The sequence below is a fragment of the Sorghum bicolor genome, chromosome 3, assembly GCF_000003195.3.
Source record: "Sorghum bicolor cultivar BTx623 chromosome 3, Sorghum_bicolor_NCBIv3, whole genome shotgun sequence".
NCBI lineage: Eukaryota > Viridiplantae > Streptophyta > Magnoliopsida > Poales > Poaceae > Sorghum > Sorghum bicolor.
The window spans coordinates 58825143-58852873 of NC_012872.2; the positions used below are offsets into that span (position 1 = coordinate 58825143).

A 27731-nucleotide genomic window follows, 5' to 3' on the forward strand; every position below is an offset into this window, starting at 1 on the left:
AAGGGTCTCAACTCTCAAGTCTCCTAGTTGCGATCGAGTGTGATCAAGAGAGTGTCAAGCCATCGACTGTCGAGGACACGGAAGGCAAAGGTGATTCGTGACACTGGGACATGACACAGTGGGCAGTGGTTTCACCTTCAAAGTTCAAACTTGAAACTTCAGCTCCTCTCCCTCACACAATCCAAATTCATGTCGTGACAATGAGCAATGCAAGCAGGAGTCCCCAGCTCTAATCTTCTATTTTCGAGCCTGTTCTCTTGGCTGATAAACTACTGTTCGCTGATTTATTGTAAAAGAAAAATACTGTTAAATGACTGACAGATTCGATAGATAAGCTTAACAAGCGAACAGGCTTCAATTTCTATTTGTTCTTCTCCAATCTTGTTAATAGGTAGTAGTAGTACATTCTAGATAGTCATAATTGTTAACTGATTAGGGTTGCTTCTTCTTTGCATGAAGAGAAATGTGTGAAGAAGTAGTTTTACATGAAAAGCAATAGATGTTAGTAGCAACGCTACAATGCTAGTTGTGACGGATTCCAGACGCTATATATAGAACCCATTCTGTCTGGTTCGGTGGTTCCAATCGAGCTACAATAGTGGTGTTGTAGTTTGGTTGCAACCATGCTACGGTAACGACACTACAACAGTGTCGCTACAGTACCATGTCTGACTAGTTTCGATCAAACTACAATGTCCGAGCTACAATAACGATGCTACAGTACCATTTTGGCCTGTTTTTCGTCCTTGGCCTTGTTTAGTTCCGAAATTATTTCGGATTTTGGGTACTATATCACTTTCGTTTTTATTTGACAAATATTATCCAATCATGAACTAACTAAGCTCAAAAGATCCATCTCGTAATTTACAGTCAAACTGTGTGATTAGTTTTTGTTTTCGTCTATATTTAATGCTTCATGCATGTGCCGCAAGATTCGATGTGACAGGGAATTTTGAAAACTTTTTGGATTTCGGGGTGAACTAAACAAGACCCTTGCTATGGTGCTAGCTTCGACTGGTTCTAGCCGCGCGCGCTGATGACGATGACGCCAGCGACGAAGCCAACAGTGGGGCTAGGGGGGCTCCAGCCCCCCCTACCGCTGCTGGCCCAGTGGAATTTTTAGTGCTTTCCTTCTAATTTTAGACATAAATTTATAAGGTAGGGTGGGCTGAACACTTTATTTTTTAGATATATTTTGTAAATTTCATTATTAATCTATATTTACGAGGAGTAATAGTAGAGCTAAGTTGATGTAGAACTTTTGTTCAGCCCCTCCTAAATTTTTTCCTGGTTCGTCCCTGGATGACGCTAGAGTACCCAAGGCTTTGTTTAGTTCCAAATTTTTTTTGCAAAATCGACACTGTAGCACTTTCGTTTGTATTTGACAAAAATTATCCAATCATGGACTAACTAGGCTCAAAAGATTCGTCTCGTCAATTTCGACCAAACTGTGCAATTAATTTTTATTTTCATCTATATTTAATACTTCATGCATGCGTCTAAAGATTCGATCTGACGGAGAATCTGAAAAATTTTGCAAAATTTTTTGGGAACTAAACAAAGCCCAAGCTACAATGGCTACGATGCAGTGACTTTCGCTTGGTGCTTTTCTCTTGTTTTTTTCGGTGCTGCGTCATTGCCACAAGTTATGGGAGCAGTAGTTCCTACTCGTCTTTTCTTTCAGGTTAACACCCGAGAACACAATTAGTAACCATTTTATGCTACGTAGGTTTGATGTGGACGATTTGGAAAACAAAGAACGAGATGATGGTGTTTGAAAAAAAGTTGATCGCGGAGGAGAGGGAAATGGTTGAGGTTATCCTGAATAGCTAGCATGGTGGAGAAGTTGGTGGGCCGTGGTGTATGGGCCTGTCTTTTGGAGTTGGTGTCTTCATTTGCTCTGTGCTTAGCTAGCTGGTAGTTGTTCTAGATTTTGGGGTCTCTGTTTCGATGCCTTGAGGTATTTTGTTTTGTAGAGGTGGCTTGGGCCTTGTTTAGTTCCCCAGAAATTTTGCAAAATTTTTCAGATTCTCCGCACATCGAATCTTTAGACGTATGCACGGAGTATTAAATATAGATGAAAATAAAAACTAATTGCACAGTTTGGTCGGAATTGACGAGACGAATCTTTTGAGCCTAGTTAGTCCATAATTGGATAATATTTGTCAAATACAAACGAAAGTGTTACTATTCCTATTTTGCAAAATTTTTTGGAAGTAAACAAGGCCTGAACTCGTGCCTTAAAACTAGATTCCTCATATTAGCTTTTTCTCTAAACTTTCAATGAAAGCTAAGCTGAGAGGTCTATTATTGAAAAGTTCCATGAAACGTCCTTCTAATGATACACTTATTAGTATGTTAATCAAACTCAAGATAGTTTATCTGACACTATTCTGAAGTTACCTTCTTTTTACGATGGACAAGGACAAAGCATGTCTATCTCCATATCTCCGGATGCATAAGACCAGTCTCAATGCATAGTTTCATGACATAGTTACCAAGACTATAAACTATAAGTAACCGAGCCACAGGAGTTTTATGGGGATGAAACTCCTCTCTCATCTGATGAAACTCCTTCATTTAATGATCCTGCCAAGTCAGCAATTTTGCTTATGTGGCACCCTATTTAATGTGCATAACACTCTCATGAAACATGCATTGAAACTGACCTAATAACCACACGCACCAATTTTCTGTTTCCACTTCTTAGGGAATCATAGGTCTAGTGGTAAAAGAAAATTATGTGACTATTACTGGTACTCCGTCACTTTTTTTTATCATTTTCACTTCTCGAAAAATCAAACATACTTAACTTTAATTAAATATACATAATTAGTATCATTAGATAATTTATTAAATTTTTTTGGAGATACAAATATTGCTAATGTTTTCTACAAACTTAATCAAACTTGTCTAAACAATACTTAGTAAATGATTTGGTTGTTGCTAGTCACCTCTACTTGGCAGGTTTACTTCTGTTTGTTTTTCTATATTTATATTTTATACAAGGTATTGGTAGGATTGAAACTGATTCACTCAACTCTACACCCAACACCAATGCTTGAAGCTATGGCTGAAGTTCAAACTTAGTAGCACAAATCCCACGGCTATACTTAAATAGGAATAGAGGGAGTGCACCCTTTGTTTAAAAATGTTAGTTTAGTTATAAATTTGAACAAATATTTATTTAGATTCATATGCCTGCATTCGCCAGCGTAGAGTGCAGTAAAAATTTGGCCGAGACAGAGACTACTGCTCACCTACACCTGCAGACTGAACTACTACTGTCTACAGTCTACTAATACCGTGGATGCTGATGAAATGCCTGGGCGGCCCGCCAGCTTCACGGGAGCGCAGTATCGCCCGGAAGCCGCCAAGCTCGCCACCGCCGCACCCACATGCGCTCGCCTTCCACTGTTTGTCCGCGCGCCTACAAACAAGGCCCTCCTTTCCCTCGCTTGTCCCCGCTCTCGCGCTGCTTCCGCCCGCCGCCCGCTGCTGTCGTCTGTCAGCTCCCTCGCGCTACCGGCTGCGGGATAAGGCAAGCTTGTCGCTCGCCTAGTCGCCTTGGTGCTTCCAGGCAGCGCTTCCTCTGCATTGCAATTGCATTGCACATCGGAACCAATGGATTCCTCTAGAGGCGCCATCCGCTTCCTCGTCCACCGCCGCGTGCTGCTCCTGCTGCTGCTCGTCGCGTCGTCGTCCCTCGTCGGCACGTCGCGTGGCAGGGAGGCGCAGCCGCTGCCCGTGGCGGCGGCGGCCACGGTCCTCGGCAGCAGGCGCGCGCCGGAGCGGCACGGGCTGGCGCTGGACTTCTACGCCAAGACGTGCCCCGCGGTCGACCAGATCGTCGGCAACGTCACCGCCGCCAGGTACAGGGACTTCCCCGCCGCCGGACCCGCCGTGCTCCGCCTCTTCCACCACGACTGCTTCGTCGAAGTACGTAACCGACCCATTAATTGTTTTGTAAATCATTGCATTGTGTTCGTTGGTGTCCTGCCGATTTTCGATGACGACGTGAATGCACACGCACACACGCACGCACGCACGCACGCACGCAGGGGTGTGACGCGTCCGTTTTGATCGCGCCGACGGCCGACGCGGCCGCGCGCTCGCCGCCCAGGGTGGAGCGCGACGTGGAGGAGAACAGGAACCTGCCGCAGGAGGCGTTCGACACGGTGGAGCTTGCCAAGGCCGCCGTGGAGAGCAAGTGCCCCGGCATCGTCTCCTGCGCCGACGTCCTCGCCCTCGCCGCCCGAGACTACGTCCAGCTGGTACGTAACGTACTGTACCTACCGCAACGCAAGCTAACTAGTACTACTGTAGCTCGCGTTCATCTTCCCAGTCTTCGTTCTCTCTGGCTAGCTTGATTCACGCGAAAAAAAACATAACTGTATGTGTTTTGAGCACAGCATTATGCAACCGAAAGCACGAGCAGATGCAGCAGAGCCTTGGGTTTCAGCGAGAGAAATAAAGCGATGTGACTCTAGTGCAGCATTCGCGTTTGCAACCGAAACCCAACTGACAGTTAAAAGTTGGTAGGGGGGTACCGTACACTACATTGGCAAAGTCAGGACCAAAGAGAGGCGAAGCCGGGGACGGGGAAGAAAAGGTTTTACCTGCTTTAATTTGGACTGCCTTTTGCACTGCATGCGGGAAAAACCGAAAAAGGCGCAACCGCACGTCGTGCCCATGGCCGGCCGGCCGGCATGTGAACGTCGTTAGGATTAGGAACAGGGCGGCGTTACGTACGTTGTTAGCTTAGCTTAGCTTAGCTTAAGCAGGCCGAGCAAGGGCGGCGATGATGATTACATGACCGTGAAGAGAAACAAACCGTGTTGTCTCGTCTCAGGTTTTGGGATCAATTGCTATATTGATCATCGTAGTAGTGGAAGTAGTAGTACAAGTGCTCCGTGGTCGGTGATCTGCTCAGTGAACTGTTTCTGCTAATTATGGTGGGTCAGTACTCAGTGGGCTGCAAAGCCTGCAAGTGTGGCCGCCCGTGCAGACACGAGTAGTAGGTTAATTTTAATTTGATTTGTTTAAACGTTTTGCTTCTGAGATTAGCACCGTCGCCCATCACACAGTGGCTTTTAATTCACGTCACGTTACGGCAATTTTACCGCGCCCTAGTGATGGATCGGAGTGTAGCCTGAACTGTTTCTAATTTATATTGTCTGTACGATTTCCTAATGTAGCTAGGGTGACAACTACGTGACAGCCTCAACGGGTAACACAATTTGAGCTATATATAGTCTAAGCTTGGGGATTCGGCACTCCGTGCTTGGATCTTATGGCCGCAAGCCAACAAAGTTTGCCTCGCCCATGTCAAGACTCAAGAGCAGCTGATTTGGTGCTGCAACGAGAGTAATTTAGGGCCACGTCGTGTTTTTTAAGTGCGTCAGGTGACACTTGACAGGCAGGTGGTCGTAAGTGTCGTCCATCACAGCCTCTGAGCGAGTCAAGTGTCGTGTTCCTCCCTTTCCCGCAGAAGTCAAGCGTCCAACCTGTCCCTCGCTTTGTTGCGTAGTACCACGGCCGCCCATTTTGGAGTCGTCTCGTGCATCTTTCTGGACCACGCTGCCTCTTTTTTTTTCTTTTTATTTTTGGTAACAGACCACGCTGCCTTGATACAAACGGCCAAAGTCCACGGCTCGTAATTTTCGTTCTATATTTTTAAAGTTTTATTTATTTTAGAAACAACTTTATTCATTATTTCCAGCCTATAGAAAGAAGCATTTATTTGGCTGAGAAACTCTGTAATGGATGGACCCAACCTAAACAATAGTGGCCCATTACAGGCAGGTGGGCCGTATTACGCGGTGAAGAAGGGCCGTAAGGACAGCAAGGTGTCCCTGGCGGGGAAAGTCCGGGGCAGCCTCCCGCGGGCCAACTCGACGGTGGACGAGCTCCTCCGCGTGTTCGCGGGCAAGGGCCTGGGCGCGGCGGACCTGGTGGCGCTGTCCGGCGCGCACACCGTCGGCTTCGCGCACTGCGTCCACGTGCTGGGCCGCATCTACGACTTCCGGGGCACGCGGCGGCCGGACCCGCTGATGGACGGCCGCCTCGTGAAGGCGCTCCGGATGTCTTGCCCGTCGTCGGGCGGCAGCGCCCGCGTCGTGGTGCCCTTCGACGTGAGCACGCCGTTCCAGTTCGACCACGCCTACTACGGCAACCTGCAGGCGAGGCTCGGCCTGCTGGCTTCCGACCAGGCGCTGTTCCTGGACGCGCGGACCAGGCCGCTCGTGCAGGACCTCGCCGGCAACAAGACCCGCTTCTTCCAGGCGTTCGTGGCCAGCATCGACAGGATGGGCTCCATCCGGATCAAGAAGGGCAGGAAAGGGGAGGTCAGGAAAGTCTGCAGCCAGCACCTGTTGTCAGCCTGATGATCCATCTGCAGCAGCAAGCATGGCAGCATGTCGTTGCGTGATTTAGGCCTTGTTTAGTTCCCAAAAATTTTCAAGATTCCTCGTCAAATCGAATCTTTGGTCGCATGCATGGAGCATTAAATATAGATGAAAATAAAAACTAATTGCACAGTTTATCTGTAATTTGTGAGATGAATCTTTTGAGCCTAGTTACTCCGTGATTGGACAATGTTTGTCAAATAAAAACGAAAATGCTACAGTGACCAAAAACGAAAATTTTTGCCAACTAAACAAGGCCTTAGAGCTTACATACAACAGCGGTCTTTGATGTATGTCATGTGTGACAGCAGTTTAGTTTAGAGAAGAGTAGCTTGACCATCAGTTTTTTTTTTTTATTTCGGTCGTGTGTGTGTTTGTGCAGGAAAATGTGTATGCATGCAGGTAGAGGTAAGAGTGTCCTGGGGTTTGGTGGTGTGTTTGTTTGGGCGTGCCTGTGAATGTGTACGAGCACGCCCGCTATGCTAGTGTGTCTGTGTGCCATTACATTTGTTTGATTGGAACTGCAGGATGCAGAGCAGTGAGCGGAGCAGAGTAGGCATGCAGCCATCTCTTACCAGGCTCGAGCAAATCAATCGATGCTAGGTTCTGATCCTTGTTAGCCCTATTTGGCTGGTTGGAAAAAAAAGTTGTTGCTGATGCTCATGCTGTTGTTGATTTGTTGTTAGAGAAAAAAAATAGTGCTGAAATTGGACGTCTAGGCGTGTTACCTGGTCCAAAGCAGTTTCGTCCATGAGCCAATCAAATAGGCTCCTAAGCTCTCTGTCCCAAAAACATTATTGTCTCTATATAGGTTCGTGGTTATCAAAATTTATTAAATTTAACTATGTTTGTATAAAATATTAGCAATATCTATATCTCCATTAATCTATTTTAAAAATATATTTATTGATTTATCTAATGATACCAATTATATGCACTGTAAATATTGATATTTTGTTATATATATTTGGTCAAAATTTAAAATATTTAACTTCTTTGAAATGAAGATAACGTGGGGCGGAGGGACTATTCCTTTCGTTCCAAAAAAAGAATATAGCTATCCTAAACTTGTTGTCCAAGTTAATACATAGAACTATACATTATTTTTATGGTAAAAATTACTAGCAATCCTCAAACTTGTTTGGTTGTACATGTATAAATCATCCCATCCCATTAGCTATCTCAACCGGCAACAAATTGATTGCAAAAGTTCACTTTTGCCCTCCCACCTACTTATATCAACATGCCATGCCAATAACAAATAGAAAATAAGAATCATTATAGACAAAACCATTAACCCATCCACCTTATAATAACAACTACAAAATGATAATCATTATAGGTATATTATAAAAATATATTTCATGACAAATCTAAGGACACTTACACTACTATAAGAAACATTTGTAAAGGTGGTCGAAATCTATTTGTAGAGTTGTCTACTTCATCTTTCTCTATATGTGCGTCGATATCTAAAGGTGGCTCTCTAACCGCCCCTAGAACACTCCTAAAGATCGATCCTAGGGGAGGTCTAAATTCTAGCCACCTCTATAAATGGTTTTACAAAATATGCAAATGAAGCAAAAAAAAGAATTTTGAACCCCATGAGAAGTCCACCAGGCAACCTCACGGCCATGCATTGCAAAACACAAGTATTTGTTCTCAATTTCATGAAAAAATCACTTAGAAATGAGCTCACCTAGAGATCTAATTGTTGTGGCTGCACTCTATTAATTGTCCCTTTTTGACACAAAAACCATTGGGGAGCTCCCAATGGTGGGTTACAAACTTTTATAAAAAGGACCAGCAACAAGAGTTTAGGGAAATACTTACAACAGAGGGGGAGAGAGAGTGGAGAAAACTAAAATTTGTACAAACACGAAGGTACTATACTGAGAGCAAGGAAGAATAAAATTACAGGGCGTCCAGCTAGAGACAAACTAAATCTCTATCTGATTCGGTGAGAGTGAGACTGAAGAGCAACTTCCTCCTCGAAGTTCCTAAGTCATAGAAGCAATCTTGAACTCCATCAAATACCAACTTGTTCCCGATTTCCAAAGCTCCCAAGCCTCTAGGAATTGTCCCTTGTATAGCCACTTGGGTGTCATGTGCATCTAAATACTGTCCTCATCATGTTGTTGACACCTAGGTCTTGTTTTGGGTTGAACTAAACACCATGAGGTAAGAGGGAATAAGGAAGCTAGAAAAGGTCCATATTACCTTGTTTGCCTGGTATGTCTTCAACCTTTAGATTCATGTTCATTGCCTCCTAAACAACACAACTAAGGTGGACCTTGTTTTGGTGGGGTTGGGGGGCTCGCGCCCCTCTACTGAAAATGGTTACAAAAAGTGTTGTTCATAAAAAATCACTTTGCATAGTTCAATACAATGTCATGTACATTTAATGGGAGCTGCGGAGGTAAAACTTTGGCACCAGTGAACACATCCACAACAAACAGTTTTTGTCATGACTACAGATCAACCAACCATAGGAAGACGCAGCAAAATAGAACTTAAATGCCACTTCAGGAATATGGTATTTCAAGTACTTCTCGAGTACGCTGGATTAATGACTTAGCATATGTGAAGCTTTTTTATCTTCATGCGGAGAATGGACATTGATGTGGGACCGGGTGCCGGAGGCAGGAGCAAGGTGCACAATGTAGATTTGGATGGGTATGAGGAGAAGGCGAACTTATTTTTATAATATGTTAGAATCGTATATTCTTTCCAAGGGAGGAATGAATTGCCATAAGCATACACGGACTGATGCATCTTCTCTCTGAGTTTCACTGCAAGATCGAACAATGAGTATATATGGTCATGAATCTTCATGGATTTTGTTGTACTCCAGGTATCGGTTTAGGCCCTGTTTAGTTCCCCACCGAAATTTTTTTTATCCATCCCATCGAATCTTTGGACACATGCATGGAACATTAAATGTAGATAAAAAATAAACTAATTACACAGTTTAGTTGAAAATTGCGAGACGAATCTTTTAAGTCTAGTTACTTCATGATTAGCCTTAAGTGCTACAGTAACCCACATGTGCTAATGACAAATTAATTATGTTTAATAAATTTGTCTTGCAGTTTCCTGACAAGCTATGTAATTTATTTTTTATTAGTTTCTAAAAACCCCTTCCAACATTCTTCTGACACATCCGATGTGACATCAAAAAATTTTCATCTACAATCTAAACAGGGCCTTATAACAGTTCAAAAAAGTTTTGGATAGCACTTCTTAGTTCTCTCCCGCTTCTCAGTTCAAAAAGCCACTCACAATGTGCCAAAAATTTACCAGAACAACTTTTCTATTTCCTGGCTTGGTGATTTCTGGTAGCACAATTTAGGCCTTGTTTAGTTCACCCAAAAACTAAAAACTTTTTATGATTTTCTGTCACATCGAATCTTGCGGCACATGTATGGAACATTAAATATAGTCGAAAACAAAAATTAATTACACAGTTTTTGCCTGTAAATCGCGAGATAAATCTTTTGAGCCTAGTCAGTCTATGATTGGACAACCACCACGCCATCACCAGCTCGTCTGCTAATTAAGTTAGCAGGTGGCTTGCAACAGAGCAAGTTTAATAATATAGTTCATTTGCTGGCTGTAAGGTTCAAGCCTTCTTTCAGCCCACATATACAATAGTTAGCTATCCACTATTAATATATGGCTCATTTATCTCTTTCACAAAGTTTCTTGGTTTCTATACCTAAGCTTGTATAAGCTTACAGTCTACTTCTCCTCTCTCTCCTCTCTTCTCTCCTTCATCTCAGCATTTAGCTGGTTTATAGCCCACTATAATACTTGCTCTAAACCTGTGTCCCCGATATACCCTAGAGAATAAAAATATATTTTATATATAATGAAATGGCTAAACAAAAAAAATAGAAGTACTTGAAAGTACCCATGATACTTTTCCTATCATTGTAAAAGAGCTCACTTCATAAACCAGCTACCACAATCTCAAAAGCTAAATGAACCTTAGCTTCTATTAGCCTCTAGAAGTTAGCATGGATCCAAACACAGCTCTATTCACACTAACTTGTAGTAGAATTTTGACAACTTCGGATTCCATAATATTTACTACTAGCGTTCTAATCTTCTATGTACATTTTTTTCTAATGCATCTTTATCTCTATCTTCCTCCTTCTTGTTGCTTATATACTACTTTTTTTTTACTTCTCGTTAGCTAAGGTCTTGTTTAATTCACCCCAAAAATAAAAAAAATCAAAAGTCCCTGTCGCATCAAATCTTACGGCACATATATAAAGCATTAAATATAGATAAAAACAAAACTAATTGCACAGTTTGCCTATAAATCGCGAGACGAATCTTTTAAGCCTAGTTACTTTATGATTAGATAATATTTGTCAAATAAAAACAAAATTGTTATAGTATGAAAATCCAAAAACTTTTTGATCTAAACAAGGCCTAAACTATTACTATGTGAAATTCCAGCCAATGCAGCATTGCAAAGGCAGTCAACATTGGTCGTGTGTCTTGACAGGGGTCAAACAACAGATGCGCTTCCACCAATCCAGACCAAGGGTTTAACTATTATAATACTTTTGTTTTTATTTCATAATTATTGTTCAATCATAAACTAATTAGACTTAAAAGATTTATTTTATAAATTACAGATAAATTGTATAAGTAGTTACTCCATATATGTGTCTAAAAATTTAGTATGAGAAAGAATCTTAAAAAATGAGATTTTAAAATATCTTTTAATTATATTTAATGTTATATATATATATGTCTAAAAATTTGATGTAATATAGAATCTTAAAAAAAATAGAATTTTGAAGTGAAAAAACAAGGCTCAAGAAATGAGGAAGCGCAACCCGACGGCGACGACTGGGCACCAATGGTCAAGGAACACATCAATCAACTGGAGACACGACGAGTTTCCAAAAAGCTGTCCCAGGGGGCTCAAGACCAATGCAGTGGAGCGCACACGCCACACACCACACGCCCACACGCACACTCCCCTGTGCAGCGTAGGCGTACTGTAGGCAATAGACAGGCAGCCTAGCGATGTCAAGTCGCGTCGTCAGATCCTACGTTTTGCCTGCCTGCTCCCTGACTCCCCGTCTGTAAAAGTCCTGGGCCCACGAGTTGACGAGCCGACGACGAGAGGTGGCAAAATTTCAAATTATCTGACCGTATCCAATTGTATACCGTTAAATTGTAAAATAAATAAATAAATTTAGAAAAATATAAGGAACCGTACTAAGTTCATAACTTAAATTTAGGCCTTGTTTAGATACACCCAAAAACCCAAAACTTTACAAGATTCCCCGTCACATCGAATCTTGCAGCACATGCATGAAATATTAAATATAGATAAAAATAATAACTAATTGCACATTTTAACTGTAAATCACGAGACGAATCTTCTAAGCCTAGTTACTCCATAATTAGACAATATTTATCAAATAAAAACGAAAATGCTACAGTGTCAAAATCCAAAAACTTTTTGCATCTAAACAAGCCCTTAGGCGAAAAGGATTCACCATCAAGAATATAACCAACTAAGGTCTTTGTTTAGTTCGTGATTTTTTAAGATTTTGGGTACTGTAGCACTTTCGTTTGTATTTAGTAATTATTGTCCAACCATTTACTAAAGGCTCAAAAGACCGCCTCGACATTGATAGGCAAACTATGTAATTAGTTATATTTTATCTATATTTAATGCTTCATGCATGCGTACAAAAATGCGATGAAAGTATGTGCAATTTTTCTATTATTTTTCTCTGTATGAATTTTGGTTCATATATACTCCACCCATTACCCCATTTGGATCCATAAAAAAACCTCCATTTGTCTAAAAAATATCAACATCCTAAGTTTGACGAGATTATGATCTTCTTAAGTTTAACAAGCTAGGTTTATAAAAAATATTATCAATATTTTTTATCTTTAAATAGATTTATTATAAATATATTTCATGATTCATCTAAGGATACTTATTACACGTCATAAATGTTAGTTATTTAGTATATATTTGATCAAATTTGAAATTTGTTGACTTTTTGAGAAAAGCTAAAATGTCATTATTTTTAGACAAAGGTTAGTATAGTACTTGGGTGAAATCTAACATTTATTCTTGTGACCATGACTAACTATATGATCCTATAATATTACTAATATGTAAGGATGAAAACGGTCGTAAGCGGTCGAAAAACTCCTAAATTGTTTTCTACTTTTACATTTGAAATACAAAAAGAAAAACGAAAACAGTAAAGTCGGACACGAAAACAAACGCGAACTTACGAAATATTAGGAATTTCGAAAACAAACCAATTCGAGCAGATTTATATCGAACACGGTCGATATACGAAAACTCAATACGAAATACCAATATGTAGTACCAAGTGCATGACCAAGTATATACAGGATCAAGTTTAAGTGTATATATTAATTAAAAAGTGCATGATCCTTGGACTTAGGTATTTAATACAATAGCCCACACATAAAAATAAGTCCAGAACAAGCAACTAATAGCTAGCAGGAACGCAGCTAGCCACCAGTAGAAAGAACGTAGATGCATAGTGAGTAGTCTGTAATTGGACTGTGTAACCACGCAGTCGACTAAATTTGGTTTAAACCAAAATTTGAATTCGAAATATTTCAAATTAAAAGTAGAAAAAGTAGAAAACGGTCGAAAAATGTCTAAACCGTTTTCTAATTTTACATTTAAAATAGGAGACATCTGAAATACGAAAACGAAAACGGTAAAGTCGGACAAAAATAAATTTGTCTTGTTGTGTCCTTCATATTCACGTGCTTTGAAACTGTACTTTTATTAGGTACATGCCCAAACTTTAACTTCAGGTGTTATCCAAATTAAGAACTCTAAAAATTTGATTTTTAGGTCTTCAGACTTATTACAATGTGTCATCTAGCATCAAAGATCCAACCAATCCATATATTGGTATCTAGCCATCCGTGTTCATGCTCTCCCTCTCTTCTAGCTCTATCTCCACACTCTCTTTCTCTCTCTAGTGTGGTATCACATCACAATCGACTACTCGCCATCCCTAACCCATGGCTTCGTCATCCTCCAGATGAAAGGTCAATGTATCATCAATAGTGGTGTCCACAAGATCAAAGTAGTGCTCCTTCGAAGGAAGAGGCAGCCATTAGGTTGTTGCCCCAGTCAAAAATGAGGTGTGGTCATGTGGATCCAACCGCTGTGACATGTGGTGCTTGATGCAAACTATATCATATCTAGATGACAAAAATTTAGGAGCCTAGATGACACACTGCTCAGAATCAATTCTCACTTACTTCCCACCTTGCCCCTCCACCATAATAATCAAGTAGAAGCACTCCACTAGAGAATCAAGGAGGAGAGCCACAGAATCTAGGAGTGGAGCTCTACCAAACAAACCTAAGCTATGGCTACAAGTAATTAGTAGCCCAATGTTTTTATCTTAAATACTGATGGACACATGATAAATCATATAGTTAGGTCCCGTTAGGTGTAGCTCAGAATCACTTGTAATTTTTTTTATTTCAGTTCCATGAACAACTTCACGAGTAAAACTAAAGCTATTTTAAAAAATGGTTGGTAAAGTTAAGATAACAGAAAAAGCTAGGAGAGGCTAGTAATTTTATATTTACCAGGCTTCCAGGGCGTGTGAAAGTAGTTGAAAAATAACCTTGAAAAACAGTTTTGTGAAGCATGTTCCATATAAGTTGTACCACACAAGCTCTTAATATGAGTAACAATGTACTTTTATTATTGTTGATATCTATAGTGTCTTAATATACTTATCATATTTCAACCTCTTATTACATAGCGTCTTTCTTTAAATGTATTGGATGAATATCTATAGATAATAGAGTTAAATGGTTATCTGAATGAGAATCCGTATCTGAACTATCTGGTTGGCTGCAGCTGCACTACTGCACAAATCCAAACTGAAAGACCCTGTAGATTAGCACACCTGTGGGCTGTGGCCACACCCAGCGAGCATGAGCGCACGCCTCGTCCCATGCCACGATCTGACCCCTGCCGTGTGTTGACGACAACAGCAGACCAGACATCGTACCAGAGACTGCTTGACTGACGAGAGAGCCCGAGACGGAGACCGGGCGGCGGATCGCAGTCAAAGAGAAGGTAGGGCAGCCACAGGCAAAGAGGGGCAAGGCAAAGAGCGGCGTCCGGTTGGTCTGCCGACGCCGGACGGGAAGGACAGTCCTGTCCTGCGCTACGACATTCGTAGGCGCAACAGGAACAGATAGGAGTAGCTGTCCACTGTCCGCACGCATGTGTGTGGAGCGACGCGCGCTGTCCACGGCAGGGGCAGGGGGGCCCTGGACCCGCCTGGTTGCTCCCTGCGGCACGGGAGAGGACTGTCCACACGTAACTCATGTATCGTGTCCCCCGCCCATGCGCGCGCGCGCTCAACCACAGTGCCAACAGCATTCAGCACAGGCACTCGACTGCGAGTGAGATCGACCGGCCGAGGAAAAAAGCGGGATGCATGCCACGCCGGTGTGCCCGGCTCCGTGCGCCTCTGCACCATGCGCGAGCGACACGCCGGTGCTGAGGTGCAGTGCAGGCCTTCCTTAGGCCTGTCCGGTGTGCCTCCGTCAATCTGTAGTCCTACTCACTCCGTTCAAAAAAAAAAGTATTCCCTTCGTCTCGAAAAGACTGTTATTATTTATTTTCAAACGTCTTGGTTCACCATTCATCTTATTAAAACTTTTTTTTATAAATATCATGTATTTTGATATGACTTATTTGATCATTAGAAATACTTTAATAATGATTTATCTATTTTAGAATTTGCACAAAAAATTTTGAATAAAACGAGCGGTCAAACATGATTGGTCAAAGTCAACAACAACGATCTTTTGAGATAGAGGGAGTATTATATTGTTTTTAAATTTCATACATCTTATTTGATTATTTGTCTTATTTAATTTTTTTATATAAGTATTATATATTTTGTTAAGACTTATATCATAATTAGAGTTACTTTACTAATAATTTATTTATTTTATAATTTATAAAAACGAATTAAAAAAACAAACGGTAAAAAACGTCGCTTTTTTTAAGGCCTTGTTTAGATCCCAAAAATTTTCGAGATTCCCCGTCACATCAAATCTTTGGTCGCATGCATAGAGCATTAAATATAGATGAAAATAAAAACTAATTGCACAGTTTACCTGTAATTTGTGAGATGAATCTTTTGAGCCTAGTTACTCCGTGATTGGACAATGTTTGTCAAATAAAAACGAAAGTGCTACAGTGGCCAAAAACGAAAATTTTTGCCAACTAAACAAGGCCTAAATAGGGAGAGTACGCAGAAGCCGGATTCACTTAATGTTGGAAGGGTTCCAAACAGCTATAGCTTCTAGCCAATAAATGCACATCTCATTTTCCGAAAAGTTAAACCTTTTAAAATTTAATCAAATATATAAAAAATATATTAATATTTATCATATATAATATGTATCATTAGGTTGAGTAAGAAATAAGATTTTATAATATCCTTACTTGTAGATAGACATGCTGATATTATTTCATATATTTTTAGTCAAATTTAAAAAAGTTTGACTCATTAGAAAGCGAGACATATATTTATTTGTGGACGGAGAGAGTACGGGCTATCAGATTGCATAATCTAAGGCCTCGTTTGCATCCACATGGATTATAGAAATAGGTCTTAAAAGTTAGTTTCCTATAAGCTAGATTGTAAAAGTTAAAATAAGAGGTTGTTTGGATTCATAACTTCTAAAAGCTGGTTTATAGTACTATACAATAGAAAATTACTAAAATGCCCTTACTTCTAAAAGTTGGCTAAGTGGGACAAAACATGAGGGCCACATTGGTCAAAGTTCAATCCAAAAGCTGATGGATCCAGCTAGGTTTCCTTAGCTTGCTAGATCGTAAAATCTAGAGGTGTGTAGATTGTATAAACTGCTTACATCCCTTGGTAGATTCTAGAAGCTACCTTCCACAATGCATAAGTATCCAAACAGGCTAATGGAACCCAGCTTCTTGCAGCTTCTAGACATAGCCCCTCTTCCTTCCATAGCAGCAACATAAAAAATTAAAGAGCGGGACATTATGGTAATTTTACACTAAAAATTTGTCTATCCCAGCTTACACAATCTATGAATCCAAACAACCTCCAACTTAGCTTATATATAATCTAAGTGTGAGTTGAGATTCAATGCCCTCAAGAAGACGCCCACCACCACCAATTTTGGAATTGCTTGATATTTTGTAGGACTTCATTGTCTACTATGATGCTTCGAGCTAGGGCTTGGGTTGTGCTCTAATGCAGAACAAGAAGGTATTTGCTTACTCCTCCCGATAGCTAAAAGACCATGAGGGGAGGTACCTAGCTAATGATTTGGAGCTTGCAACTATGGTGAATACACACAAAGTATGGAGACACTATGTGATAAGGAATAAGTGTGACATCTACGCCGATCACAAGGGCCTAAATTACTTCTTCACTCAAGTTGAGCTCAAAATGCAATAGCACATATGGTTAGAATTAATTAAGGACTATAATCTTGAGATGTGCTATCACCTCGGCAAGGTCAACATGGTAGCTAACGCTCTGAGTTGCAAGTACTATATTATCATGCCTTGATTATGGAGACCACTCACCCGGACCTTTGTGAGGAAATGAAAAAGCTCATATTGGAATTCCTTTATCGAGGTCAATTGAATGAGCTTAGCGTGAGCTATGATTTGAAGATTGAATCAACAAGCCCCAAAATGATTGCCTTGAGATTCAAGAAATTTGAAGTGTGATGTAGAAAGACAAATGCCTAGACTTCTAAGAAGACAGATAAGGTACCCTATTTTACAAAGACCACATCTACGTGTCTACTGGTGAAACTTAACCCTTAGAATGGAAATACTCTGAGGGGCTTATTCATACCTCTAAGTATTCGATCCATCCTGGAAGTCCTAGGATATACATCATCTCATGGATAGGATACGGTGAGGAGCATGATGATGGATAATGGAGCTTTTGTTGCCAAAACTATAACGCTTTTTGCAAGAGAATCAAAGACGAACACAAGAACCCGCCAACCGCCAAGACTCTTGCAACCCTTGAAGAAGCTTCAATATGATGTGTAAGCCTTGAAGAAGCATCAATATTATGTGTTACTTGCTGGATGTACGTGATGAAAAACAAAAGCTAACAATGAGTTTGGATTTTCTTAGTTCTACCCAACGAATTTTGCACATACCTTTTCCTTTCCATTTGCCTCAAAAAACAGCATAAATTTTGTTTTTCCAACTCGATCCGAACGAAAAACTTGCAAATGATTTATTGCCAAGGTTTAATTATACTCCCTCCTTGTTCTAAATTATAAGTTACTTGGACTTTTTCAGTGTATATCCATTTTGTTATGCATTTAGATACATAGCAAATTGAATGAACCAAAAAGATCAAAGTAATTTATAGTTTGGAACGTAGTGAGTACCATTTTCCTTAAAAGGATAGTATGTACTAAGAATTATACTTGCATTGCAGATCGAACAACGCACACGAACATACTATATACGGTTAAGCCATACTACTATCTTGCAAGACATCATAGCTAGAGAGATTGCAATACGATATTGTTCTTAGTGCACTACTGCAGAGCAAGCAAATTAACCGAAGACTAGATAAATCGGCACACACCTATATGCCAGCCAGCTGATCGATACCCTAGACCGTGCCATCCGCGTGCTTTTGCGCGGCACTGCGGGGCTCCAGCTTCTTCTTCTTGACGCGTCACGTTGAATTCGCCATGCATTATACCAGCACGTAGTAGAAGGCACCGTGCTGGAGCGGCTCCACCGTGCAGCCCGACGCGTCGATGGGGACGGGCTCGAGGCCGAGGCCGCGCTCGCCGACGCCGCGGAGCAGCACGGCCGCCTCGCCGAAATGCGCCCTCACGTCGAGCCTCGCAGCCGCGACGTTGTGCGCCACGCTCTTGCCCGTGACGGTGTCCGTGATGCACAGCGCCACGACGCCCTCCTGCGCCGCCGCCGCCGACGCGGGCGCGGCAACGGCAACGGCGGCAGGTGCACCGGCGCCGGTGCTGACGACACCGACGGCCCCGGCCCCGGGCACTCCTGCCAGTCCTGCGTCCATGTAGAGAGACAGTCAAACATACGGCGTTATTGCGCCGCGTGGCCCGTGAATTAAGGCCTTGTTTAGTTCCGAAAACTGAAAAGTTTTCGGAACTGTAGCACTTTCGTTTGTTTGCGGTAAATATTGTCCAATCATAGACTAACTAGAGTCAAAAGATTCGTCTCGTGATTTACAGTTAAACTGTGTGATTAGTTTTTGTTTTCGTCTATATTTAATGCTTCATGCATGTGTCGCAATATTCGATGTGACAGGGAATCTTGAAAACTTTTTGGATTTCGTGGTGAACTAAACAAGGCCTAAGAAATCGAAGGGTTTGAGGAAACCCAAGTAAAATGACAGTCCAGTCAATGCATGCGTGCATGAACAGAGCCTTGAATTTGCCATGCACACACGCGACGCGCATGCCCGCACGCTCGCTCTAGGTAAAGACGCCTCTGCAGTGTGAAAGGAACTTTAAGTGCTTTTGGACGTCGAGCGGCAGAAATTTGACAACCGTCATCTCAATCTTTTCAAAAACGTACTTACTGTGCGCATGCAAAAAAAATTACTCTCTCCGTCCCCAAATACTGCTATTTCTAGCAGATTTCAGACAGATTAATGTGGCAAACAAAATACCATTCTACCCTCAATTAATTTGGGTTCCACCATTTAATCATGCACGTTAAGCCATGGTTTTCTGGTTCCAACGAGCTGAATTTAATGCCAACTAAACAGACTCAAACAATTACCATGCGTCAAAGTACTACTCCCTAGAAAAAATTAAATGGGCTGGTGGACCACGGAAGTTCCGAGAAGAATTAAATGGGTTGGTGGATTGAATATCCTAGTAGAAATAGCAGTATTTGTAGACAAAATTTTCTCCTAGAAATAGCAGTATTTAGGGACGGAGGGAGCACCTTTTTCTACCGGAAAGTTAGATCTCTAATGCCTTGTTTAGGTTCCATAAAAAAAACTTTTCACCTCAACTAATAGAATGTTTGACACATAAAGTAATAAATATAGATAAAAAATTTAATTAATTATATAGTTTATATTTATTTTGCGAGATGAATTTTTTAAGCCTAGCTAGTTCATGATTAAACACTAATTGTTATAGTTATAAATGTGCTATGATAAAAAAAATATTTTTTGAACTAATCAAGACCTAAAATAAATAAAGCTTATAGGTCTTTCTTTTCTATCTACGATATAAATATAGCCCTCTCTTTCAATATGTTGTTTTAAAAGCTTCTTCTTTGATGGATGTAATAATGTTCTTAGTTGTCTATGTTTGAGCTAGCATGTACTACCACACTACTCGTGCAACTGCAAGGCCTAACAGAGGGGGCAAAGTTTATGAGTTGTGATTGTGACATGTAACCAAGCCCTAAGGGGTTTCCCTTCAAATTTTCAATTGATAACCATCCAATTCCCGGTATTTTCACCAGTACAACAAACTAGTGTTGTTCCTACTTACATGGACGACGACAAGCTGCTACACAGATATTGCATGACCAACTCATTATCTGTGTTTGCATAGTCCAAAAATTGAAATCGTATTTTAAATCTCATGTTTTTCTGTTCCTTCAGGGCTCCAACTTTGCTCGTTTCATGAAAGCACACATGTGCTCGGTAAGAGAGAGAGAGAGAGAGAGAGAGAGAGAGAGAGAGAGAGAGAGAGAGAGTAATGCAAAATGATGGATTCGTTACGCGCAGCATTGGATGCATCTATATGATGGTATGATGTTTTGCCACCGCGAATAGTTCATACTTTGAAGCATTCCATCATGAACGGCTTTTGTTTCCTGATGGGGAGAACAACTCACAAATTTTGGTCTTTTTCTAACGCCACTGTGCTTGCAAACTGACAAATCTCCACAACTTTTATCATGCATGGTAAAAGTCATGCAGGAAGGCTGTGACAAGATCGAACATATGTAGTCCTATAAGAGTTTTTGCATGCATGGCTTAATCTTGCCGATTGCCACATGCATCCCTTTAGACATACAAACACTGACAGTACCCTAGCTTGTATTGGGATCGGTAAGATGTGATTGCATTGGAGCTTTTTGCCTTTTTTATCAAAAGAGGAAGATGTGTTTGAATTTTTAAATGAGATTTGTGCAATTCCATGGCAACAAGCATGCATAGTACAGCTGCTTGGACGTCTTTGATATCATAAGACATACTGCTGCATACTCCTATGTCAAAGCTAGCAGCCTAGCACTAGTATTGAACATATAAAATGAAACGAACCTGAAAGAGAGACCGGATAATATACTATAGCAGCCTAGCACGAGAGAAATGACCTCCTAATCATGTGACGCGACACACTGACAGTCCTAATCCAAACAAATGATGATACAACACGTACTTACTGCACTGAGAAAAATATGCAAGGACTTCTAAAAAAATGGTACTCCAGATGAATCATTTTTTCACATACCTTGCAGCAGATCATAGTTGGCGACGACACCATTAGTGCTTGCAGGCGGCAGACCTGTGAGCCCAGCGGTAGTGGCAGCCACGCACGCTACGGTGACAGCGGCGCCCGCCGGCGATGCAGCAAGAGGCGCCGCCTCCATGGCCGTGCTAGCTCCGAAGCCGTACTGCAGCAACCCCAGCTTCGTGGCGTCCTCGTGCGCCACCTCCCTTACCACTGTGTTGGTCGCCGCGGTGGTGTTGTTCTTGCCGATGAGCTGATGGTGATCAGCGCCGCCCCCGAGCCAGAACTGCCCGAGCCCCGCGCATGTCCTGTGACCAGTGACGACGGTCGGCTCTGTCACCTCGTTGCACAGCCCCAAGAAGGCTCCCGCAGAGAACGCCGCCGGTGGCTGCTGTTGCACGGGCACGTGCATGTACTGCCCCCCGGCGCCGAGAATGGCGGCGACCTCGGCAGCCGACAAGCAGTAGCCCTGCGGCAGCTGCTGGAGGACGGGGTCGAGGTCGTCCAGCACCTTGTGCGCTGGCGCCGAGACCGGCGCCACGGGGTGGCGCCCTTGGTAGTACATCTGATGGGGACACGCCGCGGCGAGCGGCCCTAGCAAGTCCATGGCCGCCGCCGTCGCGGACGACATCGCCTGCGCCGCCGCCGGCTTCGCAGCCGGCTTGCTGGACCCGGAGGAGCGGTCGGAGGAGGACGAGGACGAGGAAGCGGGCGCCTGCGCGGGCGAGGCGAGCAGCTGGAATTGGTTCTGGATCAAGGACTGCTGCTGCTGCTGCGGCGGCGGCGGCGGCGGCGTGACGGGCGCCGCAGCGGCGGCTCCGCGGCCCGGCGCGCGCGCGAGGCCTAACCCCAGGCGTCCGGCGCCCGCGGTGGTGGTGCGCAGCTTGTTCTTGGAGCGGGCCTTGCGGTTCTGGAACCAGTAGAAGACGTTGGCGTCGCCGACCTGGCCGTACTCCTGCAGGCGCATGCGGATGCGGGGGATCTCGTCGCGCGGCGGGTTGATCATGCCGGAGTTGAAGATGGCCTCCAGAATCCGGATCTGCTCCGGCCTGGGGTTCCACCGCGGCTTCGGATCCGGGGTCCGCTCCTCGCCACCTACACACATGCACAAATCGAGAGACAAAACAATCATCAGCCACAGGAGTCCAGCTAGCTTCAGCTCTCGATCTTGATCCCCCACACCTCGCAACAAAGAAAACCCTAGCTGCATGCGACAGTATCATGCATGTACATGGTCGATTCGATCGGTGTGGCGTGCCTGAGTAACCTGAGAGGGGGTGCCTGAGGCAGCGGCCGATGGTGGTGGAGCCGCCCGCTGCTGAGAGGAGGGACGGCGGCGAGCTGCTGATGTCAGGCTGCGTCTGCCACGGCTCGGCGGCGTGCTTGGACCTGAACATGCTCGGCCAGTGGCTGTTGTTGAAGGAGGAGGCCATGCTGAGCCGATTCTTTTGCTCTCTTCTCTTTTTTTTGCCCCCTTTCGCAGAACACCAGATCTTCTCCTTGTGAGCTCAAACGGCGGCAGCGAGGGATTCTATACTATACTACTAGCACTACTTCATCATCTACAACTGCCAGTGAAGCCTCTGTGGATCGGAGGAATTAACAGTGGGGAAGATCAGTGAGCTCCCCTACCCTGCTGTCGTCGCACCTTCTCGCTACGCTATGGGCTACGGCCTATATGGGGTCTTTCACCAGGCTCGGCTAGCTAGGCTATACTGATGAGAAGACGCTCGCACACACACACTGCTGGGCTGCCTCTTATAATGGCCGCACCTACCCTCGATCGGTCTCGCGCAGCGTGGCCACGCCATGAATGGTCTCCCAGTTCTACTGGCCAGCTCCAGTCTCGCCCTGCTTGGAGATGCGTGCAGGCGGAGACCGGGTCGCGTGGCGTTGCATCGGGAGGGAACTGACGGACGGCTCGCCCCCGCTGTGCCGCTCATGCCGGATGGGTGCAACGTGCGAAGGTACTACGCGTACGCGAGCTGGTTGCTACAGTGGTGGTGTGCCTGCATGCTGCCACTGCCAAGCAAGGTGGACACGGAAAACCGAAGCGGCGACCCCGCGCTGCCGTGTACGTTCTGCCATTTCTATCTGACGGTGCCTTTCCGAATGATGGCGACCTGGGCGCGTCGCCTCGCCTTTCCAATCCCATTTGCCGGAAGGAATGAGAACTGCAGCCGTGTCACATGGCGATGGGGCGGCAATTTGACCACCGCGCATGGCAAGGTCGGGCGACCTGCTTGTTGCGAGGAACAGGATTACTTCTGGAGGGGAAACCGGGCAAAAGTGCCTAACTGGCTAGTGGCTAACCGCAGCTTGGGTAGAATTGAGGCCTTGTTTAGTTTATTTTTTTTAGATTTCCCAATACATCGATTTTTTTAATATCATCACATCGAATTTTGTGGCACATATATAAAAGCACTAAATATAGATTAAAAAATAACTAATTACACAATTAGTCTGTAATTTAGGCCAGTCTCAGTGGGAGTTTCACTAGGATGTCATGGAGCGCCATGTCAGCAAAATTGCACTTTTTGCATGAAACGAAGAGGAGAGAGAAGGAAGTAGTTTCACCATGGTGAAACCCCGCGGGCGTTGTTTCCCACGCGGTGAAATGAGATGAAATCCCCACTGAGGGCTAAATCGTTTCACCATCTTGTATGTGATCCAATCATTTTGCAGCAATGAAATGCTTTGCCCAGCCTAGAAAACGTCAAGTTGAAACTCATGCATTGTGGAGGTTGTTTCATTATTCGTTCCATTGATGCCCTGTCAGCGGATTTGTTTTGGAAACAGTGCATTGAAACAGACCACTGAGACTGGCCTTACGAGACGAACTTTGACCATAATTAGTCCATGATTAGACAATAATTACCAAATACAAATGAAAATGCTACAACATCCAAAAATCAAAAATTTTCTCCAACTGAACAAGTGGGTGTTGGGTTTGGACGCTAGCTTTCCACCCTTCCACACGTCATAGATTTGAATGTGTTGTCTACTTGTCATTTCTCCATTTTTATTTACACATTGTATTGGCTCTGTCCTAAGTTAAATATTTACTTCGTATTTAACTAATATTTTTTTTAAAAGTTATATAAGTTCATGACATAATATTTATGTTTTTAGATTCACTATAAATTACTTTTATAATCTGTAATTCATACGTAGAGGTTGTTGCATCCATCTTTTAATTAGTTAGTGGATCTAAACAGCACACAACTAACAACTACTAGTTGTGAACTATTAGCTATAACACATAATACGTATACTGAAAGCATCTTTTATGATGATTCTAATACACTCATTACTATAGATAGTGTTTGTAAAGGCGGTCAAAATCTATTTGTAATGGTTGCTGCTTCACCCACCTCTATTTGTGTGTCTCTACGAATAAACGACTTCTAGAGGTCCCATAGAAATTTTATTTCTAGAGGCAGGCTAGAAAACCCAAGCCATCCCTAAAGATAAGTTATGTAGATTTGACCATATGTAGGCTACCCTTATTGGTGGGTTGCTACAAAAGTTGAAAACCGAAAGTGTTGTACCGAAAGGAATCTTTTTGTAAAGTTTAAAACAATAAATTATGTACTTTTTGCAAAGTTTAAAATAATATATTATGTACATTAGACGCCATATGTGAATTTAATGCCAACAATAGCTCAGTGGCACCTTAGTCTTAAGAGCATTCTAATGTTCTAGCACATCCAATTTAGTTGCAACCTTTCAACATTGGGCCAAAACATAAAAAGTAGACATGGATTCAAATAGGGAAAAGGTATAAATCATTAATTTGCACAAACTCTTGCATATCCTAAATGTACTAGATCTTGAGCACTTAGGGTTGGTAGTCGCCACAATGTGTACTAGAGTCGGTCACCTAGTCGGCAAACACCGATTAACTAAGACACCGAGTGATGGAGGACGTTGTATGTGCACTAGGTGGATTGGGATAGAAGTGGAGTGGTTTTTTTGTGCCTAGGTTTTCTTAGGCCAAATTATAGGCCACCAGGTAAGTAGAAAAAGAGGGAGAAAGGTCCCATATTACCTTGTTGCCCAAGTGGCATATTTTCAAACCCCCAAACTTCCATCCATCGACTTTGCCCTTCCTACGGATCATATACATGATGGAAGTTTCTTTAGAGAAGGACGTGCTCCAAGGGCTTCACGGAGGTAGGGCCCTTGAGCCCCCTATCCATCCATTAATACCCATTACATTCTTCCTTCAATATGTTCAAGGAATATATAATATCACCAAAACATGTAGCATGTTGACTCTAAGGACATGTCAATGGTGGCTTATGAGCTAGCTTTAAGCATCTTGTTTTATATGTTAATAGCAGAGAGAGAAAAACTATCTCTTGATAAGCTAGTCTTATGCACACACTTTAAAACCATGTGCAGTTGTCATATGGACCTATTCATATTATGAGCTTTGTGCTAAATGTTAAAACTATTATAAAAGTTATCTTAGAGCTAGTAATGAAGTATCTTATCTTGTTGAGGGTGCCATATAGTATCTACATGTACAACGAGCACATGTCGTTGTTTGCTACTTGCTAGTATTTCTATCTGAAGTTTCTATACACCTAGCTTAATTATGAATGTGGTTGTGAACCCTAACTACACAAACATGATTTCATGATCTTTCCTTACTGACCATTGTTTAAGAGGAACAATTACTTTGTTCCTTTGTGTCACATCCTATTTTTAGAATTTGGAATGCCAACAGGAAGCACACATAACAATGATTTTCTCAGCATTTATTTATCAATCTTCAAAACATTCTCGATGCAGAGTTTGATATTGTTTTTCAATAAAGTAGAATGCAATGATACACGGATAAAATAATCACTCTCAATGCATATTTTTTTGTTTCATACACATTTAATTCTATGATATGACTCATATAGAATTGGAACCAAGCCAAAAAAGAGTTTAAACTCACATCTTCACCCTTTTCTTAAAAACATTGTCACATCATAAAAATGCTTGTGTAGCAACATACTAATTGCAGATGAAACATCTGTTGAGATGAAAAAGCATAATGCATACCTTAGAAATTTAATAGAGTAAAATATTTTTTTCTAAACTAATGAAGTATAGTCACATGTTTTTCGCACAAAATACGTGCACGTGTGCCTATGTTGTTCGCTTACTATTCCACCCCAAAGTCACTTATTATTATGTAGTTGATACAATCATTTGTGTTTACTTTAGCAAATAACATAATGGATATCTAAGATCCTTAACAAATTCAAATAAAAAAGTTTTGATTTAAAACTTTTAGATCTGAACATCTCATGGAGTACTACAACTTTGGTTTAGATCATTTCTCCATTCGAGATCAAACAGATGAAAATTAAATTTTTAAATTTAAAAACTGAGAGAAGACAATTTTAAATGAAAAAGTCATCAACTATAAAGTTTCATATCTTTTTCGAGTACAACTTTGATTTAGGTCATTTCTCCATTCAAAATCATCTAAAAAATACAAATGAAAAATCAAATTTCATACTCTAAAAACTTAAAATAGATTTTCTAGGCCCTAAATGTCTTCAAATGAAATGTTAGTTAGCTGAAAAGTTGTAGATCTATTTTAGCAATACAACTTTGGTTTAGATTGTTTCTCCATATGATGTTATTTAAAACATTCAAAACAATTGAAGTTGAAATTATAAAAACTTAAAGTAGAATTTTGAGGCATAAACACTGTTAAATGAAAGGGGTACTAAACTACAAGTTGTTGATCTCTTCTAGTACTATAACTTTGAAACAAGTTTGCCTTCATCCTACTTGTTTAAAAAAAACTTATGAATTTTATTATGTTGCGCCTACTTTTAAAGGTGGATGAAATTGCCAATCTCCTCTGAAGTCAATTTTTAGATACTAGTAGAATTTCGAACCATCTCTAAAAATGCCTTTGTATAGTGTAGCCACCTCTAAAATAGAAGACATTTGTTGGGGTGGCTGCAATAGCAGAAGAATATACTACAATTATCGTCATATATTCCTGTTAACAACTTTTATTAACAACCTTGTTGGGGTGGCTGCAATAGCGAGAAGTCAAATATTTTTAAGTTTGACTAAATATATATTTAAAAATATTAATATTTATAGCACATAGTTAGTATCATTAGATAGATCGTTGAATATATTTTCATAAAAAACTAACTTAGAGATATAAATATTACTAAAATTTTGTTCAAAGCTAGTGAAACTTAAGACCAACAGGAATTCCGTTGTGACACTTTTTATGAGATGGAGAGAGTAGATACTAGAATTATACAAAACCAAACTACATAATAAAATTATCCCCACAAACATCTTTGAAAGACTAAGCCGGTAAAATCTGAGATTTATAATAAAGTCACCGCATGTCGCCTGCCACCGAAAGAATAGAGCCGATTCTAGAATATATATATTCGAAAATACAAGAAACTGTGTCAAGTCGATGAATTAACTCACACAATCACCATGAGACACCTAATTAGTTGAGCCGCCCTAGCTAATTACAAGTTGATATTTTCGGCCGGCCCATAGTTTCTAGCTCCGCCCCTTTTGCTGGGCTTTCCGTCACCTCTTGAAAAACTATTTTTAGAAGTGATTCTTGATAGAACCATCTCTTGATTAAAAGGAAGGCACCTCTAAAAATAGTTTCTTTTCAATAGTGTTATAGCTATTCCCAGAAATTTGATCAGATTTAAAACAATTTGATTTGATAATACGTTAGAATTGTATTCTTTACCAATAAAGATA

At 41.8% G+C, this 27731-nt stretch overlaps 2 protein-coding genes across 2 annotated transcripts; one reads left to right on the forward strand and one right to left on the reverse strand.

Moving 5' to 3' along the window:
* Positions 3450-6514, forward strand: LOC8080820 (peroxidase 19). Its single transcript, XM_002456064.2, has 3 exons — positions 3450-3939; positions 4062-4274; positions 5802-6514. Exons 1-3 carry the CDS (start codon positions 3625-3627, stop codon positions 6384-6386), a joined length of 1113 nt encoding a protein of 370 aa, XP_002456109.1. The 5' UTR covers positions 3450-3624; the 3' UTR covers positions 6387-6514.
* Positions 18159-22673, reverse strand: LOC8061834 (WUSCHEL-related homeobox 7). The gene is made up of 3 exons (XM_021457904.1): positions 22237-22673; positions 20970-22064; positions 18159-18534 (listed from the first exon to the last, which is right to left on the reverse strand). Exons 1-3 carry the CDS (start codon positions 22400-22402, stop codon positions 18203-18205), a joined length of 1593 nt encoding a protein of 530 aa, XP_021313579.1. The 5' UTR covers positions 22403-22673; the 3' UTR covers positions 18159-18202.